The 26,970-nt window shown below is 44.2% G+C and overlaps 1 protein-coding gene across 3 annotated transcripts in view; it reads left to right on the top strand.

The window, feature by feature from the left end:
• PDZD2 (PDZ domain containing 2) overlaps positions 1-26,970 on the top strand; it is a 204,716-nt gene that overhangs the window by 42,085 nt on the left and 135,661 nt on the right. For all 3 annotated transcript variants that reach the window (XM_037373554.1, XM_037373555.1, XM_037373556.1), the window contains exon 2: positions 20,059-20,890. In XM_037373554.1, coding sequence (XP_037229451.1) covers positions 20,412-20,890 — 479 coding nt within the window. In that variant the 5' untranslated portion in view covers positions 20,059-20,411. The remainder of the gene's footprint in view (positions 1-20,058; positions 20,891-26,970) is intronic.

Below are 26,970 nucleotides of genomic sequence, written 5' to 3' on the forward strand. Positions count from 1 at the left end.
GAAGTGTTTAGTGACAACTTCTGAAAAAAAGTAAGGCAAGAGAAATGAAAGATCATGGGTCTTAGTGATGTTTGTGCCATCTGGGTGCAATGGGTCCTGATGCTGCTAAGGCCGGGGTGAAGGGTGAAGTTTCAACCCATGTGAAGGCTCTGATAGTTCTTGGAGAATGTGTGTGCCTGGTTCTTAGGGTGATGCCTATGCAAGGAGATCTGATGCTTTCTGCAGGGCTTTGTGCAGGACCCATGTACTAGTTTTGCGGATGAAACAGCTGCTTTAAATATTAGTGCTAAGGCTCATGACACTGTGGCATAGTATGACACACAGCTACTTGGTTTTGTATTGTAGGTGAGTATTTTGCCTCTGGTGTTTTCCTGGGAGAAATGTGCCTGGTGAGAATTAGAACAAACTAAAGCTACTAAATCTTGCAGCGTGGTAATACTAATCTCTTTGGTGGACTCTTGAATTAATACTATTGCTCTGCTACAATATAATGCAGTTGAATGTGAATTGCTTCAAAGAAATCCTGCCGGTGTTGCTCCTTGTTACCCTACAACATTTGAGTTAAAGTAATAGGGAAAAAAGGGTGGCTTAGCTTCAATGTCTGATACTGTTAGGAGTGAGTTGCTCTTCCCTGCATCAGAGAGCTTCTCACAGCTGTTGAGAGAAGTACTTAGCCCCAAAATGCAAGACTTGTATCCCCTAGGGCTGGTGAAGAAGAGGTTGTGAATAATTTGACTTGAAGTCAAGGTGGTGCTCACTGGAGCAGGAAATTAGGAGTGCTATTTTTAAATGCTGAAGAACTTATTAAAAAGCAGTAATAGTTTTCATTAGACAAAGAGCTTTGAGTTTGGGATGCTCATGATTTGAGGTAGCATCGTTCATCAAGTAAGTGTTTTTTGAAGAGTGCCAAGTAGATCTGTCTTTCTGGAAGTGTTGGTGACTATCATAAAAATTAAGTAAGGGATATGAATCTTAGTGACATAAATCTTGGCATCCCAAGTATGTCTCTCTAAACTGGCAGCTGGTGTTGCCACACATTAGCATTTAGAATAAAATAAAAATGACAAATTTATCTAATGTGAGAATAAAACTAACACAGGAATTCTGCCCAGTCTGTGTCTTTTGGTCCTTTCTGTCCTTTGCTCTGTGTCTGTGATTTTCCAAGAATTTTGAAGATGAGGAAGATGCAAGCTCTCATACACCTTCCCCTTCTAACACCAGGTAGAAAATGGCCCATGGACATAGACTTGCAGCAAAGGAGGAATAATTCAGACATTAGAGAAGAAAATTCTGACCGTAAGAATGGGAGTCACTAGGAAAGGTTACCTAGAGAGGCTGGAAAATCCACATCCGTGGAAATTTTAAAAATCTTATTGTGGAGGACTCTGCATGGATGTGCTGGCTCTGTTCAACCCTATTTCAAGCAGGGAGATGGAGCAGAGGCCTGTTGAGGTACCTTCCAAACTAGGTTAGTGTGCTTTGTCTGACAGAAAGAGGGCAGTCAATGTTTGAAGACAGTTATGCAAGGTTAAAATCAAGAAAGGAGAAGTCTTACCTCCCTTTGTCCTTGCCCAAGACAGAAAAGCATGTTAATGCAAAGAATATTTGACATTAAAAAATTATGTACAACCAGAGCAGAATAAGGTCTAGATCCCCATGGCTGCAAAAAGTCTCTTTGATTTTTTTCCAGACCTTTGGGTTTCTTAGCAGCAAGTTCCCTGCCTAAGGGCTTTTCAGAGAATGGGAAGTCTAAAGCTGGCAGGTCTTGGGATTAATTTTATATTTTCCTGCTGAATGTAAGTCCAAGAAATGTGCTTGGAAGGTGCATGGTAATCATTGTAACACATACACAACTCTGCTGAAACACCCTGACCCTAAGCAGGTCATAAGCTTTGAGAAGTAACCTTTTTCCATGATGTTAAAAATATTCTTTAGCTTTGAAAGACTTTATAGTTCCCTAGAGTGTGAACAAAAGCTTTGTATTCGGTGCTTCAGGAAGATTTTCTGTTTGTTAGTGCCCAAGATGTCTCTTCAGAACAGGGATGACTCCTGAGGTATCACACTCTTTAGTACCTGGTTGTGCATGTTTGCACGGATCTGTACATGGGAGGTTTCCTTGCGTTGTTCAGTCAGTCTTGTTCAAGGAGTGGTACACATGTAAGTAAAACTAAGGAAGATGTTTTTTTCACTGATTATTCAATGGAAAGCCGATTAGCAAGACCTTGAAACCTAATATCCCCAACAGACGGTTCACAGCACTGCATGAAACCTGGTTTGCAGCAGGCAATGAAAATTAGAGGTGACTTGAGAGAGAGCCATCATAATATGTTTGGAGGGGAAACTCAGGCTCAGGCACACAGTGGAGTTTGCATTGGATGACAATTCATGCAGGTCAGCTGAGCTGTGATAACGGGCTTAGTGATGGCCTCTGACGACCAAAGAGAGGTCAAAACCAGTCTGTTGGATGGGTCCTGTCCCACTCACTGCTGGAGTGTGATCCTGCACCTTCCTTTTCAGAAACACTAACACTTCTGTGGCCGGGTCTCCAGCCTGGCTGTCTGCACCCAGCAGCCCTCCATCCCTGGGAGCAGTGGAAGGGGACCAGCCTCATCCCAGATACCATCTGCATCCTTGGGAACACAGAGCACATGAGGACACTGTGCATCCCCAAAGCTGCAGCAAGGAGCTTGCCGACCTATGGTGACCTGCTGGGCTCTGAACTTTTTTGTAGCTAGATTGTCACATTTTGGATTTCTACTTTCTCACCATCCTCATGGCAATTAACATTTTGTGTGGCTTTCAAGAAAAAAACTAAAAAATTTGCTTCCCAGTGCCATTTGAGGTTTTTTTCTAGTCTAGTGACTCACAAAATAAGCCTTAGGTTTGCTGAGGCTGCTTATGGTTTTTAGAAATCGTTGCTTTTAAAGTGAGGGGCTCGGTTTCTAAATGCCCTTTTGAGGGGGCTGAAAATACTGCCTTCAGTCTCCAGAACCGCTGCTGCATTTCACACTGGTGGGGCTTTTCAGGTATAGAAAGTGTTTGGAGCAGGGTAGGTTTTGATTGCAACATCCCAAAGTAATGACAGTAGGAAGAGAGGGTCAGGAGGGAAGGGGAGCGGGGAGATGGCCGGGGAGGTGGTGTCTGGTGTGGATGTGGGTTGGCGGGGACTTGTTTGCTGGAGAAGGCAAAACCCCTCTCTGAGGGCATGGTCCTTCTCTTGATTCACTGCATGCTGTTTGAAAAGGGCAGCCTGGCTGGATTTCTGTCTGGTCTTTTAAATAAATTTCTGCTCTCCAAAGCCTTTACTGCATTAAATGTAAAGATTAGCATTGAAGCTCATGCTCCCGAGGTGTCTGAAGCAGCAGCAGACTGGTGCCCATTCACTTGATCTCCATTAAGGTGCATCACAGTGATTTTGCCTGAATGCACTGTAGCCGCTTTTGGCTGTGGCCACGCTGTTGTCCCTAGTTTGGGGTCCTGAGTTCCTGACTTGAGGTCTCAGGGTGGTTGGCAGGTTGGGAAGGTGTCTGTGCTTCTGCAACCCTCCACCAAGGGCTGGTTAGGGCCCATGGAGTGGGCTGGTGCTTAATGAGCTGTGGCCATGTGGATAATGAAGCTAAACCTAAACCTTGCACATCTCCTTCCATCTTAAAAATTATGAACTGCAACATAATGTATCCGGGCAACCTTATTTTTGGCATTTTTTTTTCCTCTTCCGCTCCAAGTGTTGTATTTCTGCTTTGGAAGCTGGTCTGCTTTATTTTTATCCCTCTCATCTGACAGTCAAGAAAGCTTGCTTGCATCTTTTTTATTTTTTTTTAAATAAAATTAATGTTTAATGAAAGATGAGCAATTTTAAGATGCAAATTTACAAATACAGTGTTTCGATGCAGGAGAAGTCATGAGCAACCTGCCTGTCCCCAAGACTTCATAGGGCTGCAAGGCTGTAAATCCTGGGGATGAGTAGCTGAGATGGGTTAATCAAGGGCTTATTTTTTTTTTTTAATATTATTACCTAGTGTATCGAGCCTATTTCAATAAAAGTAATCCAAAATAATCTTGGCAGATTATGGTTTTAAGAAATCATGTTTTAATTCTGCTTCTTTCCTTATTGGATTCCTGTTACAGTTTGCACTTGCAAGCTTTTTGTAGAAGTGGTAAGAAATTTGTAGCAGTGTGCTCTGTCAGTGGAGAACAGAGAGTCTGTGAAATAGCTGTTCCTTGCAGAAAAGCCTGCAGTGGCAACTCATGTGGGGTTCCTCACAACAGGCAACACCTCCTGTTCTGTCTTGCCTCCTGCAATGCAGGTTGGGTGTTTGATCATCTGCCTTCTCTGCACAAACCGTATTGGGCACCCAAACTCTTCAGCTTTTCAAGGCTGAAGGCAGGGAAAAGAGCAAAAGAGAAGGAGATATTTGGAGATTTCTTAGCATAGTTCTCTGGAACGTTCAGAGCTGTACAGGTGTTTTAGTCTGATTTTGCATTGAGTGTGTTTCTTTAAAATCCTGGGTTTTCCCAGTAGATAAGATTTCCATTTTTTTGACTAATTCTACTTTATTGTATTTTCAGTGTTTTCCATCTTGAGGCAGGGTATCTGGCTTCAGTTCTCCTTTTCTGAGAAAAGCACTGGGACATTTAAATAATTCAAGAGAGAAATTATATGCACTCAGCAAACAGATCTCAAAAAACTGAAAGAAGCTTAAAATCTAGGCCTCCAAAGTCACTTCCATATATTTCCTTTTTAAAAGAATGTATTTTTAATTAGCTTTTAGAAACAAAGTGCTATGCTGACATACACAAACTTGCCCAGTGTTTTGTCATGGGACAGAACAAAGTGAAATCGAAGTTAGAAACTATTGTGCTATAATATGTGAAATAGATGCTATGATACCAAATCAGTTCACCTGATAAAACCCAGAGTTACAAGATCATTGTATTGCTGTTTTCCAGATGATAGGAAGATAATTGAGTTTCTATGCTTTGCAACAACAGAAGTTCATGCAAGAGCTCTTCTGGCTCTGGTAAAAATAAAAATAAAGAAGGGAATTAAAGGAGAATTCCCTTTTCCAGGTAGTAAGAGTTCTGGTCTGATTGCAATTTCTAAACAGGATTTCTGATTTGACTTTTGCAGTGTCATTCAACATCTTTCCCTACGAAATCATTTCAGGGGTGAGGTTTGGATTGTGACATGTCTCTGTCCCTCTCCACGCAGTGCAGCTGCAGGACAGCTCCTGCCCTGGGTATCGTCAGTTGTCAGACAAAATATGAAGTAATGCAGTAACCTGAAGGGAGCCTGGCATTTGCTGGTAGAATTAATGGAAGAAAAGTAGTTGAAGACAGACAGAAGAAGACCTTGTCCACCAGAGGTTGGTGTTGAAGGGGTCAGCCCAGCTCATTTTGAGGCTGCTGCCACATGGTTTCTTGGTGCCACCACATCATTAGTTTGAGTTTGAGGTGTTACAGTCCTGCTTTAGCGCCTGGCTGGAGCTCGGAGACAGGCTGATCTCCAGCAGCGGCTGGTTTGCTTGGGGCACCTGGGAGAGCAGGGATGGTGTGGGGACTCCACAGTGCTCTCACCTCTCCTCCCTGGGGAATTCCCTCCACATGTTGGGGTTTCCACTGGGTTTTGAGCCAGTATAAGAAGATCTTTGAAGATGACCAAATAATCAAGAGAGGAACAGAGGCTACTTATGCCTTCCATCTGCACCTCCAAGGGTGGATCAGGCTCAGTGGAGCAAATCTACTTCTGCCCCCCGCTGCCATCAACATGCAGATGGTTGTTTCTGAGTTTGTCACCTGTTCTCCTTTTTTCGTTTTGAAGGAGGGGGCTGTTTAGGTTTTATGCAGCATTTTTAAAGCTGTGTGTGACACCCTGCTCCTCATTTCCTCACCCACCCTGCACATACTGGACTATGCTAGCAACTATTTGAAAAGAGCCGCTCTTTATTCAGGTCTGTGCTCACTTTTTGCCAGAACAGGAGAACATGGGGCTAGCAAAGCAGGGAAGGGCGTATACCTGCTCCGTCTGATGCTGGGTGGAAAGAACAACACTTCATCATGCTCTGGCTGCTGGGTTTCAATGCTTGCTGACAACTCCTCATGAGCTTTCCTGCTTGGGAAGAGCAGTTCTTCCAGCAGTTCAGAGTGTTTCCTTCTCTGTGTTGTTTTCCTTGTTGGTGCTGGCTCTTCCCTGCCTGCGGGTTGCTTATAATGAAACATTAATCATCGCTGCACTGAGTCAGATTTTTTTGCTTAGATAAGTAGTGCAGTGGTATGGCTACCAAATCCCTCGCTTTGGCAGCGCCTTAATGTCTTGCTTGGGATGTTGTGATGACTTTCAAGCTGCAAGTGTTTAAGAAAAGGGTTTTCAGATATGAAGAGGTGGGCTGGATTTTCTAGCGCTGAAATACATGTTGAATAGTGAATATATACCATACAGTCTTTGGGAATATTCTGGTAAAAACACATACATATTTAAGCTCCTGATCCCCAGAGTATTTCTAAGCACATGACAAAAGAGATGTATTGTAAATCTGTTGATACAGGCAATATCGCATAGCTGCTTAAGTGTTTGAAGGATTAGTACTTCAGGGTTCAATAACCAGATTTTTGCCTACACGGCTCTTGATTTTTTCTTGAAAAAACCAAACCCATATATTTAATTTGTAATATTTGAGTCCAAGATTGCACTAGCACTTTTTTTAGTGTTAAAAAGTCTATTTGGTTTAAATGAGGCTGACTTAACAGTAGAAGGTTTTGGGGAAAAACAAGGGAGTGTGGTGGTTCTGTTTTGTGTCTTTTTGTTTTAGTGATTATATCCCATTAAAGAGAATGATTATGATGAGAGTTTGTGTGGGGGAGTCAGCTTGTTGCATGTTCTTAAATCTTTGGCCTGTGCCTGAAAGCCTGCCTGGCTTCTTTTAAATATGATTTGCTGTTATACACATCTGAACAGCGTAGTACAAGAAAGTGTGTATGTTGCTTCTGTAAATTCAGTGTATGGTTAATATACCAGTGGTGTATGGGATGGTAAAGATTATTATGTGTGTTTGCTCTGAATGGACTCGCTCATTTGTTCTTTCAGCCCAATGAGAGCACTGGCTCAGAAACTTGAATATTTAAAACACCCAAAGACAAGTCTTTGCTTTCCAGGCTTTGCTTCCTGTCTTTGCAGAGACAATGACTGCATAAAACCGTGTGATTAGATAAAGCACGTTATTAGATCATTATAGATAGATCTGTCCCATGTGATTAGATCATTATTTATAGACATAACATTTATTTATGTATTTTTAATTGGTGCACAATTCAGCACTGAAGCCTTTTAAAGCACCAAAGAGATACATGAGAACTACTAAGACAGTGACTTCTGTACTTGAAACCTTTGCCCCAGACTGTGTGAAGGTTTAGAGGGATCATATATAGTGTGAATATTTAAAAAATTAGTCTCCTAACCAGTCCACAGTGGTACAGGGGTCCTTGAAGAGTGATGTCGATGTCTGCACAGTGTGTATCTGGGTTGTGGCATCTGGCCCCTGCTGAAGCTTGTGAGGAGACTTCCAGGGGGATAGCACCTCCTGAAGTTATCCTGGGAGCACATGCTCTGCTGGTTGGGTGTAGGTCCTACAGTCTTGTCAGAAAATACTTAATAATTGCCAAAAACATAGGAAAACCCCTTACATTCCCAGAAGCTGAACTTGCTCTATCTCTAGCCTGCAATCACTCCTCTTTTTTTAATAGATAATTTTCAATCAGCCAAAAAACCTGCGAGGAACTGGGCCAAAGGCTGCAGTGTTTTACCCTGTTCAGCTGTTGCTGGAACCAGAGGACCATCCTCAGTTTGGTTGTGTGAAACCTCAAAAGCAGCCATAAAATTTGGCCACCTCCTAAAGCACGATTGCACATTGCCTGAGGAACATCAAAGGAGGCTTAGGCTGGTATCACGCTGGCTTTCTTGGTGAGCGCTGCTTACGTCCTTGGTGTTGTTAAGGCAGCTGAACACAGTGTGTTCACTCCCCCTGACTGCGGTGGTTTGAGGCTCCAGAATTGCTGCCCCGAGAGGTCTGGCCACAGAAGGGAATGGATGCTGTGGTCAGCATCAGCATCAGCAGCATCTTGTCTCTGAGAGGTGACAGCTCGTTGCTTCCAATGAGCTTCTACTAGCAGGGTTAACCTTCAATTTGGGAAAGAAAAATGCAGTTTGGCGTGCATGCTTTGGGAGGCTGCTGTAGTTCAGCTGGAGGTTAAGAGGACAGAGGCAGGAATAGCAGGGTTATGGTTCAGTGGCTTGTGTCCTTCAGAGGTCACAGATGAGCCCTTGTCGCCACAAAAAACATCTGCATTGACTTGAGAGCAGGAACAGGAGCTAAACTAAAACTTAAGAGTGCAGAGACTGACCATCCAGCTGTGGAAATTCTGCATTTCAAGTGCACCATACTGCTGACTGTGGTTGAGGTGATGTCCTGGTTTCAGAGATGCACTCCCTAAGATAGTGATGGGTAGCTGGCTTCACGTGTGCTCTTGCTTGCCTGTCAGGGCTGTAGGGAGGGAAGCTGAGCTCTGACAACGTGTCAAAGTGCTTCACACAGCTAAATTGACCCTTCATGGAGAATGAGTGAAGTGTGCCTATGTAGTGTTGAAGGCAAATGCAGTTGATGCCTCCAGGTAGATATTGGTGATAGAGATGTTAATTGTTTTCTGAACACCATTAGGTTTAAAGGAGATGCAGTATACTGGGAAGTGGAGGAGGCCATTGGATAAGTAAGTGAGCAGTGTTATGAGATCTGGGAAAACTGAGATAGGAAGGATCTCTGAAAGTCCCTTCTTAAGCTCTGCTTGGCACAGTTGCTTGGGAGCAATCACAGTAGGCTGATAATTATTTCCAATGCTCAGGTCAAATCAGAGTTGATTAATGGGTTTTAGGAATAGTGATATGGAAATATGTCTTGTTAAATCTGGTAATAATAATAGTTTTGCTTGTCTTAATGCAGAGTTAAGAGATAATAGAAAACAGCTTCTTTTTTCCTTCTTTCTTTTTTTAAATTCTGACCTTTCCAGAACACAGTAAAATCACATCAGTCCATCTTCCAACTGTATTCAGTTGGCACAGTTTTAAGCTGTATGTTTTCTTGTGTGTATCAAAATTTAATTTAAACAATTTGTTAAGCGCATTTGTTTTTTTAATATAGAGTTGCAGTCTTAGAACATCAGACATTTGTGGTTTGTTTCTAATTCTGGATTCATGACTCCTGCAGACAATGCGGTCCAAACTTAACATATTATTTGCATTTTCTTGTTTTATGAATAATTATTGCAGAGGTCTTTCCCACAAGAAGGTCTTGAGAAAAGTGGAAGCATTTAAAAGTAATTACAGATCTACAAAGCCTTCTTTTTTTCTCTTATTTTATGTAACCGTTGTTCTCAAAAAGAACTGGAGTGTGCAGTAAATTCCTATAGGAGTGTTCAGAATGTTATGTGGATGCTCAGTCCTTTTCTTCAGAAAGCTTTGCAACTGAGAAATTTGCAGTTGAGGCTATCAAGGTGTAGGTAGACGAATGCTTATTCCAAGGTCATACAGGAGTAGGTGACGTTAGTGAAGGCTTTTGAAAACTGGGTCATTTGTTTAGGTGCCTAAATGTAAATGTTAAGTCTGTTACTTACATGCTTGTCATTTTGCCTAGTTCTCTGTGTGCATATGTGTGTGCGAGACACCTGTGCTATTTTGAAACTTGGTAAGGAGATGTTTCTAGGAATTTGCATACTTAAAATTAGATTCCACTGTGATTACATAACTGTAAAGTAAATCCAGAAAAGCATTGTTGACTTTAATTATGTTACTCCAGGTTTTTGTTTCTATAAATGATGTCAGAAACAAATTCTGAATAACCTGAACATTCACAGTGGTGCTTCCCAGCACCAGCTCTGAACTGTTCAGCAAGTGGAAGAGATCCAAAGGATGATTAGGCATGGTGGTGTACAGAGGATGCCGAATGACTGCAGAATTGCATGGGCGCCGTTCTTCAAGAAACACTTTAAACATAGCTCTCCTGTCATTCAACAAGCTTGCAATACCTTGTTTCCCTAAGCAAGCCTTTTCTGTTCTGCTACAAAGTTGAGTAGCCTTTAAGGGCTCATAGGTAGGTATTTTTAACTATCTGACAGCTATAGACATTTGCTTTGATACAGTCTGGGACATTAGATCATGTGAGAATTAGCTGATTTTAAGTCTTGTCTTTAAAACAGTCATTTCATTCTGGTCTAAATAAATGCAAAAAGGCAAGTCTATCTTCCTTCAGTACTAAAAGTACATTACACGTAAGAGAATATTGGAAAGCTTTAAAAAGTCATTTAGAAATTGCAAAGCTTTTCCTGCGTTCCACCTGACCTGAACTTGAAGAAGAGGCTGGCTGCTGGAGACAGTTTGTGTAAAAAGAGGGTCAGGACTAAAGAGAATAATTTCATCGTACAAAAAGGCTTCTGTATCAGTATCAGATAGGGTTTTAGATTTGATCCTCTCATTAATAATGGATGGCCAGATGGATGCTTCCTTCCCTGCCGTCTTCTTTTTAATTCATCTGAACGATGGCGGAAAATACAGTCCATTGGTTAAAGCCAGGCAGTCTGTCTATTTTAAAAGCTCACTGTGTCTGTCCCTGAATCTTCTCTCACACCACAGCAGCTTTGGCAGGTTGAAAAGTACGCTTGGAAGGTTTCCTTACCAAGCAGAGCAGGTCAAACAGCCTAGTTGTTTAATGCACAAAAGACCTAAAACTGCGAAGCTGCATCACCATGGCCCTGGCTCAGCATTTTCTTACCATGTGCAACACAACTGGCTTTGTCTTTCCCTGCTTTCAGACCAAAGCCACCTGCGTGATTGCCTCACTGTCCTGAAAGCCATCCCTTTGCTGTCCCCAGAGGATGACAGCCACTTGAATGTAGGCAAGACTGCAGTGGCATGCAGTGAGGGAAGGGCTCGCACTGCCTGACCTTGGTGTGGGAGCTGGGGCCTTTGTGCAACACCACGCTTCCACGTTTTACTGTAAACCGATAATGTACAGCAGGTGTTTTTTCAGCATTCACCTGTTTATAGTGAATAGGTGAATAGTATTTAGTGATAACAGTAAAATCCCATTGTGTTCCTGGTCCAGTGGAACTACTTTCCAGGATATCACGCACCATGAATTATAGTATCATGTCACACAATATGTTTTGGAGATGCATCTCTTTGCATGAGCTCACTTATGTTGTATGGACATAGAAATAAAGATAGAGGAGGCAGTGGATGGCTTGAGGGCTCCAGGAGTAATAAGCAGCTCCTACCAAGGGGCAGTGGTTGGTTTCGTGAGAACTGAAGCAGCTTCTTCTGAGCGGTGCTGCTGAAGAGGACAGACCCAATGGCCTTTGAGGTAATGCCAGCAGTGGAAGCCTCTGTAGACTTCACAGTGGTGTTAAACCAACTGCTCCTGGACTGAAAGCCATCTGGTGTCGCACAGCTGTCACCTTGTGCTCAGATGACTCGGGGCGAGGGTAGGAGGAATTAGGGGAGCCTGGCTCCCTTCCCACTGCCTCACCCTGCCTTCCCTGCACAGCAGAGCATTGCAGGTGGTGGGTAGGATGGCAAAGGTGAAAGGGAAGGACGGCTGCTCATCCTCATGCCATGTGTCTTTTGCCAGTGTTGGTGCTTAGCCTGAGGACACGGTGCCTCATGTGGTGCCTTGCAGGGCCACGTATGGAAGACTTCATATGAGGCTGTATAGGATGCATACCTTTTTGTAGCTCTATTCCCTCTTTAGAAAATGGGAACAATCTCATTTCCTTAACTGAAGATTTTACTAACTCCCTGTGTTCGGATGCTGCGAGAGCACCTGGTAAACAAACACTTCCTATGGAAAGCCGTTTGTGTGCATTGTTATACTGGCAGTGAGGTTTTCAAAACAAATCCAAGTATAGGCTAGATTTTTACCTCACTGTTCTGCCCCTTTTATTGTGTAACATTTCCTGCACAAATTCTGCATTTCTATGCTTGACTATTTCAGTGTCCTGTTGGTGAACTGTCCTTTGTTCTCAGGGCCTGCTGGGTTGATACTATAAACATCCTGACAGTTACTAGGTTTGATTTAGGAAATCTCCATGTTTGCACAGGTCTTTTGATTTTTGGTGTAGTCTACATAACATACCTGAAAAGCAAAGCAGTTAAGAAAGCAGTACAGGGAACCTTTCTGCAAGAGTTGGTAGAGAGTTTGCCACTGCCTTCATTTAGTTATGCTGTATTAGATATCTTTTCTGTGTCCAGTTTGTCTGGTTAACTACATGTTTTAAAGTAGGATCCATCTGATCATATTCAGATATCTCCATTTGACTTAGTCACACATTTTTCAGGCAATGGAGCAGAAAGTGCACTTGATAGATGTCGCGCATCTAGTCTGAAAATCAAGATCTGCAACAGGTCAGATAATTTCCTAAGAGTGTACATTCCTCTCCTTTGGCCAGAAAGGGAGCCCATGGTGACAAGCTCAGATTAAGCTGATGTTAAGGAGCAGAAATCCCAGTTTGCATGTCCCTGTATTCCTTTTGGTTACTTGTGTTGAGGCTGTGGTTTGACTGTGCGGTAAATCCAGGTTTAGGGCTTGTACAGCTGGATTGAAAGCACTGAGGCCGTAAGATACAAAATGCTGACTGGTACAAAACTCACTGTCAATTCAAATTTGTTCAAAATATCTCAAAGCCTGCCAGTGTAAGATTTATATTCTTATTGCCAGATTGAATATCAGTAGTCTTCCTACGGCTGGCGTAAAGCTGACCTGTAGTGACTCTGGCTAATTCAGCAGAAACATAACCATGTGCCCAGATCTGATTTGTACCACTGGGTAATCCAGAATAAAACAGATTTGCTACTGTCCTGAAGGATTTCAGAGCTTGGACTGTTACAGGAAAACCATCGTTCAGCAATACTGTGTCTCCTAGTGAAAAACTTCAATTCAGTTCCTAGGTGTTTTTTCCCCCCATTGTTACTTTTTTTGCTATCAGATGCTAACTAAAAAGTAGAATAAATGAATGCTACACTTGAGTAGAAATTAGTAAATTAACATCTTTTGCTGGTAGTGGATTTATTTCTGTGGTGCTGAAATGCCCAGATGACTTTAGGAAAACAAGTATGATACCTTCATCTATACATAAAAGATTAACAGTATCTGTCAAACATAACATTTAAAGCAATTATAAAGTGATCTCACTCAAGGGATGAAAGGAATTTTTGCAATAACGGCATGTATGTTTTCTGGAGGTTTAGGCTAGGCTGGAAATGCCAGAAGGGTTATTGTGGAGGACTACATGTTGGCCGTTTACACAAATCACCTTTTAAAAATCAGTAATGGGACGTTTTAATGACCCTCTGTATTTCCTTTTCCCCCTACGAGAAAGTGATTATTGGAGCTCTTTACATCGCTCCTTTGAGGGTCACGTAAGAAGAAAAACCTCAGCTAGTCAGAAAAAAAAAGAAAAAAAAGTTGTGTTTATGTCCTGAATATCCATATATGCTTTTTGATAGTTCCAGCCTCAACTCATTATAAAGAAAGTACTCTTTCTTTTCTGTAAGCAATCATTTAAGATAGCTCTGCCTTAAGAAAGCCTAAAAGAAGCAACCTTTCTTCACCTATATCACCTCTGTTTAACTTGGTATTTTGAACTAGAAGGCTGGAGATGAAAAAAAAATTGTGTTACTTCCTGAGCTATAACTAAAAACTTTCACTGAGGAAGGGAGAAGTTATCCTGTTCATTTACGTGGGTGGTATTTCAGCCTTTGAGAGCACACCTTATGTGAGAGTGCTGGGTGGAAGAAGGGCAGGTAAAGGCTGATTTTTCTGCTGTAAATACTCAGGGATGAAGATGAGAAGAGCTGATAAACACCAAGAAGAACAGAAAGCTGTAGAAGCTACACATCTGTGGGTCTAAACTCATTGTGAATACTTTAAGCTGAAATACAGACCATTTCCAACTATGCAGTGTGGTAGGACAGCTTTCTAGCAAAATAAATTAGACATAAATCCTTTTCAAGTTAAAATTTGCTGACTTTTACTGAGTAGAGGGTGAAAGACTTGCTGTGATAGATGGGGACTGGATTTGGTGATGCCCAGCAGAATCCTTGTGGCTGGTGGCTGGTGAGGGAGGGAGCAGGCTGCTCCACTCACTGAGGGGGTGGTGGTACATCTTTGGGAAGAGGCACGTACCTGGGCTGGGCAGGCCTGCAAAGTGGCTGGTTGTTTCTGTGGTTGGATGGAGAGGAGTGGTACCTGGGCTGTTGGCATTGCTGGGTGAGAAGGGACCATGTTTTTTCAAGGTGTTTGCCTCAGCATCTTTTTGATCCTCTGAAAGCATCTGACCCACAAGCTTCATCTTCCTGCAAAGGAGGGTGCCTGTCTGGTGCTGTGGGTTGGCTCTGAGTGCAACCTGTGGGCTCTTGCAGCAGACGAGGGTAAATCTAAGCCCTAAAACAAATACTCAGCATGGTGAGGGTCTTTCTAAACTGAAAGCCCATGAAGGGGTCATCCCCTTTGAGGATCCTCCTCAAACTGTGTGGTCATGCTCTCTGCACCATCATGACCCTGCTAATTGATCAGGACTAAAACACTTTCAATGTTGAGTGCAGTAAAATTAAGTAGAATTTTTCTGACCCTGTATCTTTCCAGTTGAGATGGTCCAACCCTGCAAATATCCTGTCTACAAAATCTTACTCCAGTTACCTTATCCCTTAAACTGCAAACAAAAAAGATCTCAACAGAGCGCACTTACTGAGACCTAGGTAGGCTGTGAGATTAAATCACTGGGCAGAGAGTGAGATTCAGTAGTCCCAGAGGGATCCAGAGCAACAAGGACAAAACCACTTTAGTGGAAAGTTGACCCCAGGAACAGGGACTCCTGTCCCCAGGACAAGGGACTTGTGTCCCCACAGGGCTGCCCATTCCCAGTGCTGGCCTGGTTCACTCCAAGCAAGTGTCAGTGCCAGGGTGGGCGTAAAATCAGAGTTTTGTGGACACAAGTCTTGTACTCCATGCAAGGCAATGGGATGGTTTGGCAGGTCTGTCTCCTACAGAATGTGAACAAGGTGGTGGTAACTCCAGTAAATTTTCACCCATGGGTCATACGTCCATTTTGATGGAAGTCAAGTCAGTCAATTTCTTCTTAGTGTGGAGTCTGTAATTCTTATCAGGTTGTTCTATTTTTTCCCTTGATGAACAATTTCCCACCTTTTTATTTCTTGCTCCCATGGATATTGGACAGCCTGAGCTGCTCTTCTCACCTCTCAGCAGGGAGGTGCTCAGTTCAGTTTTGTGCTGCCTGTTTCATCTGGAAGGAGTATTTCCTATTTATGTTTGTCAGGAGTCTTTTTTCTGAAGCCAGAAGGTTTTGTTTGAGAAAATCAAATCCCTTGAAAGTACTGTATAATTATCTACATGATTATCTTAAATGTCTGCCATGGCTCTGCAGTGAGCTCAGAGGTATAGACAGACAATCTGCAGCATATCTAAACCCGCAGTTTTTCCTGCAGAGAGAAGGAATGGAGTTTTGAAGGCTGCCTGCCTCCAGCATGGTGGAGTGGGTCATCATTTTCTCTCTCTGGAGGATTGTGTGTGCATGGGGGGGGACAGTCCTCCAGCAATGTCGCTGAATGCATTATGGATGAGTTTTGCATGGGATGCATGTGCCTCTGGATGCCCCATCCCACCCAGCTAACTGCAGGATTGAAGTGGAGGTCAGCATCAAGTTGTGCCCTTGGCCAATGCAGAGATTTGGAGAACATGGAGCTAAAACTGTGAGCTGTTTTGGAAAAGCCCCAAGTTCTCCAGGCTGGAGACTGGGGCAGCACATTTGCTCTGGGGATAGTTTGCAAAGGGCAGCCTGTAACATGTCCACCCAATGCCAAAATTAACTACCGAAGAGCAAAACTCCTTAAATTATTAGGCCAAAAAGGGGCTTAAAGGGTGACCTGGTCTGATCATCTCTAGAGCTTGAATGGTTTTGAACCCTGTGTGGTTACTGGGAGCTATACTGATGTTTGCTGTTGAAGCAATGACAAGGGTGTCTTTGTCATAACTCACTGGATGTTACCCATTGTATGACCTCTCACTAAGACAGAAAATGATGCCGAAGGGAGAAAAGTAAGAGGGATTAAAATGGAGAGATCTACTCTCTTCCACATCCCAAGAGAGATTGGCTCTAATTATTGCTCCAGGCAGGTATTTGTCTAATTCAGTGTGAAGACCATGGGTGATGGAGGCTCGTCTCTTGAGAGTTACCTCCAGTGCTCTGGTATTCTTTATCGTCGTTAGTGTTACCTAATTGCTAACCTAAACCTACCCCAACATTATTCACATACATAACTCCACCACAGGCAAGGGGAATAGACTACTCTTTTCCTCCTGGTAATGCGGGGCATTTGTAAGTACATGAGGAACTTTAGCTTGTGTTCTCAGACACCACCTGCATGGCTTTGTCCTTTTTAGACTAGCAGGCCCTGATTTCTTGAATATTTCTCAATAAATCACATTTTCTAGACTTGTAGTCAAGTCAGAACTTGGGTCCAACTGGGCAATTTTGCTGCTGAGACCTTCCCAGCCCTGTGTGAGGCTACATGGCTACTTCATACACTTGGCAGGCTTTGACCCTCTTGGCACATCCTGGGGCAATGACAATTTTTTTCCCACAACAGCTTGACTTCATTGACACAAATGATTCACTACAAACCCTGCATCTCTTCCCAAAGATTTGCCACCTAGCCAACTCTATCTACATGTAATTTTCCTTTTGTAGCACTCTGCACTTGTCCTTGCTGAACTTTATCCTAATTTTTAGACAATTTCATTTTATTTTTGCCAAGATGATTTTAGATGCTAATCCTGTTCTCCAGTATGTCTGCAGTCACTCCCAGCTTCGTGTAATCTGCAAGATTTAATAAGTGTGCTCTCTTTCATCGTCCAGGTCACTAATGAATGTGCTGAGCAGAACTAGACTATATAGATCCAGCAGAGCTCTGCTCACAGTGTCCTTCTGTGTTCACAGTATATCATTAATAACTACTCCCTGGGTATGGCTTTATAGTAGTCTCATTTAATCGTGTTTCTCTAGTTTATTTATGAGAAAGTTGTTGGAGACGGTATCAAAAGCTATAATAAAGCCCAGATAAATGACACCTAACAAATTCTCCATTATGAAAAGAAATTAATTTGATTTGATTTTTTTATTGTCACTTCTGTATCTGCTGCTGCTTATATTTTTATCTTCCACATACATGCAAACTGTTTCTGTGTTTGTTTTAGAGTTTTTTAGAGGATTGAAGCTAGGCTGACTGATGTAGCATCCTTTCACTGCTTCTCTTGAAGACAGGCACTGTGCTTGCCTTTGTCCTGACTTCCAGCACCTTACCTGTCTGAGCTCTCAGTTGACCAGGAGGGAGGTATATGGGATGGCTTCAGCTGGTTTTGTAGGGAATTTAGAAGGTCATTTTTCCTACCCTACTGATTTGGAAAAATGTGGCTTGGGCAGAGGACTGATCTCACCCTGGAATGGGCAAAGAAGAGGGTAGTATACCTTTGTAGTGATAATGTGTTATAGTACTAACAGTACTAATTCCCTGTGTGCAGCAGGCAATTTTAACAAGGACTAAAGCAAAAGTCAAACCCGCATTGCCCTGTTCAGTGTAATTTTTCAATAACTTTCTCTCTATTTGAGTAACACTTTTCCAGACTGACTTCTTGGTATTAATACACATATAAAGGGTAACAATTTTTTTTTTAATCTTCTGCAAGTTTAATTTCATTTTTATGCCTGATGTTTCTAATATTTCTGCCTGTGTGTTCACAGTAATTTGTAACTCCTGCTCAGTAACCTCTTAGTCTTCTTTCTTCTTGTCTTTGAGGTAAACGAAAGGCTTGTGATGCTGCCAAGTCTTCTGATCCTTCTTCCGCACTGACGTTTTATTGTGCCTGTGCCTTTTAAGCACAGAATATTGTTTCCTCGAGAAACTACAGCTCACCTTGATTTCTTTTTCCTTTAAAGTCTTCTGCATGAATTCTTGCCTAGCAGGTTTTTCTTTTCTTTTTTAAATGTACTGAAGCCAGACCTTTCTGTTTTGCTGTTCCCAGTCCCTTGCATATGGCAGATTTCATCATTTCACAGGCACTCTTACATGAGTTTCCTTCCACCTTCTTAGCCCTCTCTGGAGGCATTTCCTTACCTATGACTTGACCTGTCAGTTATGTGAGAATATTGCTCCAAAAGCACCAGGAATCTGTATCCTGCTGCTTTCTTTTTCTAGCAGATACCTATGTTTGTACTCGCCCATTACCATTGAGTCAGTTATTATCAGGTAGCCTGATCCATTTAATCTTCTTTGTTTGGAGTTCATTATGCCTTCTCCCATATTCCCCCCACCCCCCCACCCCTCCCAATTTTATTGTTATCCAGAGAATTCAGCAGTTATTCCTCCCTCTGTGTTCTGGAGCTCAGAGCAAGTATATACCTTATGCTTGGTATACCAAGAGATGCTGCCTCTACTTTTTCTCTGCTGGTCCATATATAAGCTATGCATCTTTATATCAGTATTCCAGATCTGTGTCTTACTACAACAAGTTCCAGTTGTAGTAAGTCAGTTAAATCGTCGCTTTTGTCTTAAATTAAATCTGAGGTCTTAAGTAAGACCTAAGTTCTGTGTTAAAAGCAATGTATTCACCGGTGTTGCATTAGATATCTAAGATATTCAGATAATTTAACCCTATTTCCTGGTCAATCTGTGACTGTATTATCACCCCTTCTTTTTAGATCTGTGCCCAGGCTGATTCTGTCTTTATTCTTTCCTCTGGTTTTGTCCCCTACACCTCCTACTCTGAGCCTAACTCAGGAGTCCCTCTCACTAAGCAATGGGCCAATTCCTCCTTTCCTGAGCTGATGTCCACGCCTGTTGAGCTGCTGGTGTAACATCATCCTGTTAGTGAAAATGCTGAGGTCCTCCTAGGAGCATCACGTATGGCCCTGATGAGTTTTCCCTGTCCCTACCTGAGCTTCCTTGGGCTCACTCCTGTCCAGGTAGGTAGTGTCATGCAGCCAGGGGGGTGTCAGAACACTTTGGATCCACCTTTTGGGCAGCATTTTGCAAGAGTCTCCCCTCATACTTAGCTCTTGGGGTCACGGGCTCTTGCTACAGGCTCTTCTGCCTAACCCAACACTTGCATCCATGTCTGCAGGAGCAGACGTTCAAGCTGCAAGCTCGAAGCTGTTGCCATCTTCTACCTTCCCGGTGCACAGCTCACTGAGCAGCGTGGGCTGTTAGAAAATAGCTCTCAGAAAGGGACTGGTCAACCACACTTGACTCACATCGGGGATTTTCCTTTTTTCATAGATCCTAATGATCCTAGGAAAAAATCCTTTCTTGCCCTCTTGCTTGCTAACCCCCAGCTCTCACTGCCTCTTGGCTGCCTGTGTGCCTGCCTCTCTGAATTGCAAGAAACTGGGGAATTCACCTGCTCGGCTTTTGTCCCAGGAAGCTGGGCAGCCACCCCCCGAGATGCTTTACCTGCGGGTAGGGTTAGTCCTGCCAGGCAGAGGAGGGATCCCACTGCCTGCCCGTCCCTCCTGCAGCTTGGTGGGGAGCTAAATCAGAGAAGTGGCCGGGTTAAGCCTAGCTCAGCCCAAAAACACCGGCATGGAGTAGGGCAGAGCAACATCAACCCGCCTCGGTCACCCGTGACCCCGGTGACATGCCGTGCCCCTTCGGTGGCCCTTGGAGTGGGTGTGGTCGGAGTGTCTTTTGCTTCGGTGTCAGGACTGGAGCTGTGGCAGGAGCATCCCCAGGGCTCCCCAGCTCCCGGTTTCACCGCGGAGGTCAGAGGCTAACGGTGACCTGTCCGCTCCCTCGCCGAGGAGAGCAGCTGGTGCCCTCAAGCGGTAAATCGCAGGAGGAGCCCGGCTGCGGCCGTGGGCTCCTGCCCCGGGCGCGGTGCTGGGCTGGGGCTGCGGGACCCCTGCAGTGCTTGTGGCACTTCTAACCATGGCGTTTCCCCCTTACAGGACCGGACGGCGTGGTGACTGCGGGGGGAAGGAGACACTGTTTGCGGCGGAGCAGGAGTCCCGACAGCGTCTACCCGGACAGGCACAGACGCCCCCCACTGCTTCATCCGCCAGCCTCTCCGTGAGGCCAGCTGCAGCGTCTTTGCACCATACAGTCTGCCTCGACTGTGCTTGTGGTCAGTTGGATCCCCAAAAACGTCCCCGTGAGATTAGATGGGGCTTGCTTTGGGTCCACAGCCCCACTCCAGTGTGGCCCCAGGGGCTGCGGGGGGCTGTGGCAGGTGGTGGAGCCAAGGTCCAGGGAGCCGTCTGGGGCCAGGGCTGCTGCTGTGAGGGGATGCACAGGGACAGCGATGCCTATCACGCAGGACAACGCCGGGGTCTTCCTCCCCCTCCTGTGCCAGTGGCTGCAGAACAGCCGTCGGGAGGGGGCTGAGGGGGCCGAGCAGCAGCTCTGCCGCTCGGCTGTCCAGAAGCTGAGCGAATACATCCAGCTCAACTTCTCTGTGGACGAGAGCAAACTGCAGCCAGGGAGCTGTGGGACGTCAGATACAGAGATCTGCACCGTGTACCTGGCCCAGGAGATGCGGAAAACTGAGGTTCTTGGGTTGAGCTTTGGGAACATCCCTGCTCTGGGGGACTATGGGGAGAAGCGTCGGGGAGGGAAGAAGAGGAAGGGGCCTAAGGGGCCAGTGCTCGACGTTGGGTGCATCTGGGTGACGGACTTGAAGAAAAACAGCCCAGCCGGAAAGTGCGGGAGAGTGCGCCTGAAGGATGAGATCCTTTCTCTGAACGGCCAGTTGATGGTTGGCGTGGACGTGACTGGTGCAAGGTAAGGGTGGAAGAGCAGCGGCTAGCAGCTGCCTCTTGTGGCATGTGGCACGGGTCATAGGTGGCACTGGTTTACGTCTGAGAGCAGAGGTTTTGGCCTCTGATTTCCAGTCCCTGACAGACCTCTGGTTTTTTTCTTAAGGTCTGCATAAAATACGTGGGATAAAAAACCAAAAAAACCTCAGTCTGCTACTTGCACATCCACTGGAAAGTTTTGAGGGGTTGTTGTGTTGACGGACAGTACGTTATAAGCATCAGAGGGTCTCCACTAAAACAGGAGTCTTCCTGGGTTTAGATAAAACTGTTTTCTTAAGTAAAAATGAACACAGAATGAGCAACACTGAAAGGTTTTTTCCCCCATCTTCTTTTTGTTGAGTCATTTGAGTTGAGGGAAGTTTTTGTTGTCTGAGACTTTTTCAAAGTTTTCCAGACTGGAAAAACTTAATTTTAATAAATTCCCTTTGATTTTGTTGTGTTTGCTCTTTTTCTGTCTCCTGTCCCAGAAAACTTGAAACCTTTAAGAGATCAAATCTCAAATGAGGGTTCTTGCAATGATACAGATGATTCTTGCTTTTTTATTTCAGCTGCTGCATGCTGTAAAATCAGTCAGTGGCCCAGCTTTGCTCTTTGTGGGCCAGCAGAGTTGTTCACGTTTCCCTTTGCAAAGCCATCCTCTGCTAAAGATGAGGAAGCAAATGTCCATTCATATCTGGAGTTGCAACATACCCGAGGGCATGAAATCCTCCCCCTGTTGCCAAAGGGGGGTTCATCCTGGGGAGGGACTGTTTTGGAAGCAAAACGCTAGTGAAGTCACTCTTCTTTAAAAGGAAATTCTGTTGATCTGGGTAATCCAGCATGTTTTATGAGCATTGGGAGTAATAAGCCATTTTAGACCAGCTGAGAAAGTGCTCCAGCAAGTGAGATTTGCAACGGGGAAATAACAAGTTTTAACAGAAATAAGCTGTATCCTGAAAAAAGAAAACCAAACAAAGAAGAATTGAATCTTTACAGATTCACCCAGTGAGAATATAGCATTGATGGGAAGAATTACTGGTTATTTATCTACTGATTTAGCTGTCGGGCTTGTGAAGCCACAATGGCCTCGGGGGGTGATGCTTGCAAGTTATAATCCTGCAAAACTGCATGGCCTCAGCTCCCAACAGGCAGTGAATGCATCAGTGGTTTGGGGTGACTGACAGTCCCGATTCTGCCACTTGGCAGAATAAAAGTATTGACTCCTTGATCTGGGGGTGCTGGGCAGGGCAACCTGGCTGTGGTTTTGCAGGCATGATAACAACCCTCTGTAATTTCAAATCTGTAATTCAATGACTGTATAAATATTGGTACTGTGGCGGTGTCAGTCAGTGGCACCCCCAAATTTGAGAGGTTTTGTGGCAAAAAGCGGTTTGTTTGGTTTCCCCTTTGCCAGATGTCACTGTTTCTAAAATCCAAGGGAACTGCTTGCAATGGCCAGCAATAATATTACCTTATTATTAATGAAAAGATGAAAGATAATAACCAACAGAGTCCAAAACGTTTGGATATCTGCTCTTTTTATCCTATCTTCGAAGACTTCATTTTGGGCTTCTTCCTTTTGGAAAGCTCTGATATTAGACCAGTGAGCTGTAACTGCTGCTAATGAGAAACAAGTACTCCATTTTCCTTAGTTGAGATTTTTTTTTGGCCATTACGAAGGCAGAGTTTTGGTGGTGTGGGGCCAGTGTTGTTCATAAGATCCTGTTTTAGAATATTCTGCATCCAATTTAGGCCAAAATTTAGGACATCTCTTAGTCAAAACCTGATCTATTTTCAGCATCCAAAACATCCTTGCCTAACGTTCTACGTGATGACAGAGGTGATGTTGATGGATGATAGTTTGGGACCTTGAGGATGCTTTCAGTTTGGAGCACTTGGTTTTGCCTCTCAGGGAGGTGGCTGGTAGCTCCAACCCCATGTTCATCTGGTCTGCTCCAGGGTGCTTTGAGAGTCCTTCAATAGGTTTCTCCATTGGGGTGCTCAGAAGGGACATAATTCTGTCTAGGTTTATAGTAGGCTGAAAGGCAATGTCAGCTTGTCTTCTGGGAAGACTGTTTCAAAAATTCCTGGAGTATTTCCATATTGCTGCTATGGTAGCAGTGGCAGAGCCCTTTCCCCTTGGCTCTTCAAGGTGTTGGGGCAGGACAGCACACTGGATAGTAGTCCTGGCTCAATTTCTGTCTGCCCAAGTATTCTCTGGCTGGGTGAAAAACCATTCCAGGTTGATACAGATGGGTGTGAGTGCTGTGATTTGCGGTGTGAGGTACTTAGTGTACCTGCACATGGTCAGTGAAATGAAAATACTGCATTAGCTCCTGTAGCACCAGGCTAGATTGGGCAAGCAAAGTCACTGCTTGCAAGTTTATTCCTCACCTGCCAAGTGTGCCAAGGCAGCCCCACCTTGCCTGTGAGTGTGCTGTCCACACCTGCATTTTAGGAGATCTCCTGATCTATTTCTGTAACAGTGGGGAAGTTGGCATGAGTGTCTCATGCCTCTGCCACTTTCCTGGGGGTTACCACCTCTGCAGCAGAATTGGCAGAAGTGTGCTCATGTACCCTGGGCTCCATGGCACCACCTCCAGCTCCGTCCCACCATGCAAACCCTCCCTGTTCCAAGGGGCTAAGCCAATGCACTGGATAATGGGTAGGAGAGGTATGGGCATGGAGCCCTTCTGCTGGGTGTCCTACGGATGTGGTCAGCCTCTAGAGGACACAGGGGCAGATGGCTGGAGCCATAACAGATTGGGCAGCCCTGGACAGATTGTCCTGTTTTGTCACCTGCCTGGTGTAGGTCCAGTGCCTATATGTCCTCAGGTCATGGAGTCATGATGGGTCAGACACAGTGCAGAAGAGCAGCACGACACTTCTTGAAGGAGCTGGCTGTGGGTATCACTCACCTGTGTCTCCTTGCTAGGAAAGCTGAATCTGACTTTCTTAAAGAAGTGTTATTTATTTAAATTCCACGAGTGCCATGTAAACAGGAGAAACAGGTTGATTATTGCTGAGCATGTTTCTTTTTCTTTTTTATTTTTATTTTTATTTAAACTTTATGCAGTATTATAATCATCAAAGTTCTTTGTTTAACAAGGTATTACTACACTAAAGAGGAATGATGTAGGTGGTGGCATTTTTGGTGATGTTAGTGACTGATGGAAAGTTATTACTCCCTTCAGAGTTAGCAAATTGCGTGTGTCTATCAAACACAATGGCAGGGAAATGAGCTGTATTGGTGTACTGAATAAAGGTTAGTCAAAACTCTGCATGTTTATTTATCTTCTGTCTATACAACTGTATCTCCAAAACACATGGGTTATGCTCCCCGAGACAACAACTTCCTATGTATTTTGGAACTCCTCCTCTCATTTTGGGCTATTACTCATTTACTGGAGGGATGCTGTTGGTATTCCTGCAGATGACAGATGAATCTTTCATTTCTTGAGCATGACTGAACAGGGCTTCATTAAGCAAGTCATGGGGAGCATTGCAAAATAATTATTTTGTCATGAATGTAATTCAGTTTCAAATATTTGATTACGAATTTCATCAAGCATAGCTGCAGTGCTTGGACACAGCTACCATATACATCTAGTCTTTAAAATCCATGCTGAACATATTTCCAAATTTGAACTGTTTTTGAAGAAAGTCAAGTAAGATACATTACAAGTGATGACAGTGTGGTATAAACATGAGATAGTATTACAATTTTGTCATTGAGGAAACCCAACCACTGCTCCAAACCATCATGTTCCTCATTGCCAAAAATGACCAAACATTGCCACGTGTGGGAATACAGTTAGAGAACTGAAAAAACCAGTGTGTTTTTTAACCCACAACCTGGAGTCACTTCCAAAAAATGAACAGAGAAGTGTTTTGACAGCCATACGTCTGCACAGCGTTTTCTTAGTCTCTCCTCTTCAGCCACTGTCCGGGGGGAGCTGCTAGGATTCCTCCACACAAGATACAGCATGCCAAATACCAGGGAAATCGGTTTATTTTCAAAGATGCTGAGAAAGACCTTCAGAAATCAGATGGGCAATGGAAAGTGAGCTTCATGTGCCACTACTGAAAGCGAAGCTTTGACCTTACCTGAAGTTGGGGGTTTCCAGCAGAGCCAAGGTCTTTCCTGAGTGGTTCCTGCTGCTGCACATCACATCTCTGTGCTCCGGGATAGCTAGGCATTATGCAGGTAACATCCTGGTCCTCCCAGCAAGCCAATGCTACTAGTAGTTATATACTAGTATACATATATATGTGTGTATATATATATATAGTATAACCATACCTATATGTGTGATATATGGACATTGCAAACACAGTCCTGCTTCTCTGTAAGCGCTAGTAGCTGATTACAGAGCACAATACTGAATGTCTAACCAAATTACAGGTCTCAAAATGTGCAAAGCACTTTGTGCTGCTTGCCTGCAGCAGTCAATAACAGTCCTGGGCTCAGCTGGATGAAATCATGAGGTTCTGTGTCAAACAGTCATCACTGGCGCTGGAAAGCCAACATGTAGTTGCTGGCTGTATTCAGAGCCAAATTCTGCTCTGCATGGTGGTCTTCAGGAGAGTGCTCTTCTTCTTTGCCCCCTAGCTGGGAGCCCTGTATGCAAGGACATGCAGAGTGGCACATCTGCTGCGAGGATGGGAACAGAGAACGGGGACCTTTGCTGCATCTGAGTAGAGTTGCCCAAAAATCTGACAGTGTGGTTTGAAAACGGATGTTTCAGAAGACCACACCTTTCAAGGCACGTTTTATTGAGCTCATTCTACCCGAGAAGGCTGAACCGACTGATATTTTATCATAAACTGCTTTGTCCCTGCAATAGGAAGATTTTCTTGTTGGGAAGATCCCCTCCCCAAACGTGATCCCTCTGATTTCTGAGCACAAGGCTCCAGTTTTGCATTTTCCATGGGGCACTGCTTCCTGCCATGCTGTGGTGAGATGCTGCCACTGCAGGAGGCTGGCTGGCCTTGCCGTGGCCACTTTGTCTCCATGCTGGTGTCCACCATTGTCTGTGGAGCATCTGCAGGATTCTGTAGCATTGTGTTACTCAGCAGTGTGTTTAAAATGCTTCCAGGTGCTCCAGCTGGTGTGTGAGGTTGGCATGTGGTGGGAACAGGGAGCAAGGGCTGTGCTCCCTCTGCTCATCAGCTGAGGCTCTTGGTTTTTTTAGTAACAAATCCATTCCTTATTAGAGTCTGGTGTTAGGGTATATGAATGCTTGTGTTATGGTGGAAGGGGAGGTTTTCAGGTTTCTGTGCCTGTGATGGGCTTGCGTTTCTCTGGATGTCATTGTGGATTTATTTTCCACTTGGCAGAGCAATCTCCTTTATATATCTTTTTTTCTTAGGGAAAAATCACCCCAAGAAAACTATCCAGGTCATTGCAAAGAGCTTCGTCGTGCTACACCCCCACCTCCCAGGCATCTTAGGTTACATGGGTTGATTGCTTCAGTTTACTGTATTTCCTCACCTCCTTCCTAAAGCAAAAGTGCTGCCAACACAAAGTGCTGCTCAGTATAAGCAGCTGCTTTGCCTGGTGTTAGTAGGGCCTTCTTTTGGTTATGTTCATAAGAAAATATTTTTGTTTTAAGAGGAAAACAAATGGAAATGTATCCTGGCCCTTTGCCCTTGGCCAAGGGGCAAACATTTCTGTGGGAGCTCCTTGTTAAAATATTAACAGCACTGACTACACAGAGAAAAACAAACACAGTGGTCCTAGAGACTGCAGGCTCCAGATACAATCTCAGGGAACAGATTTCTCATAACTGACCAAAAACATACCCCCAACCTATTGTGGAGCTGAATTAGTTTCCTTTTTTATATCATATTACCAATCTTCATGCTGCTAAGTGATGGGTCAGGGCACAGAGGCTGAGACCTGGGGCTTGTTATCACGGGCACGGATGGGAAGCGTATGCTGACATGCCCTCCAAGCTGCCTGGTGCGTGAGTCCAAGGATGGAAAATAAGCAGCATGTAGGGATTTTCGTGGAGGGTTTTCTCCTCCAGTTGAGCTGCTCTGTGAGGGGAGACAGTGAATGTG

The sequence above is a fragment of the Falco rusticolus genome, chromosome Z (assembly GCF_015220075.1).
Source record: "Falco rusticolus isolate bFalRus1 chromosome Z, bFalRus1.pri, whole genome shotgun sequence".
In the NCBI taxonomy this organism is placed as follows: domain Eukaryota; kingdom Metazoa; phylum Chordata; class Aves; order Falconiformes; family Falconidae; genus Falco; species Falco rusticolus.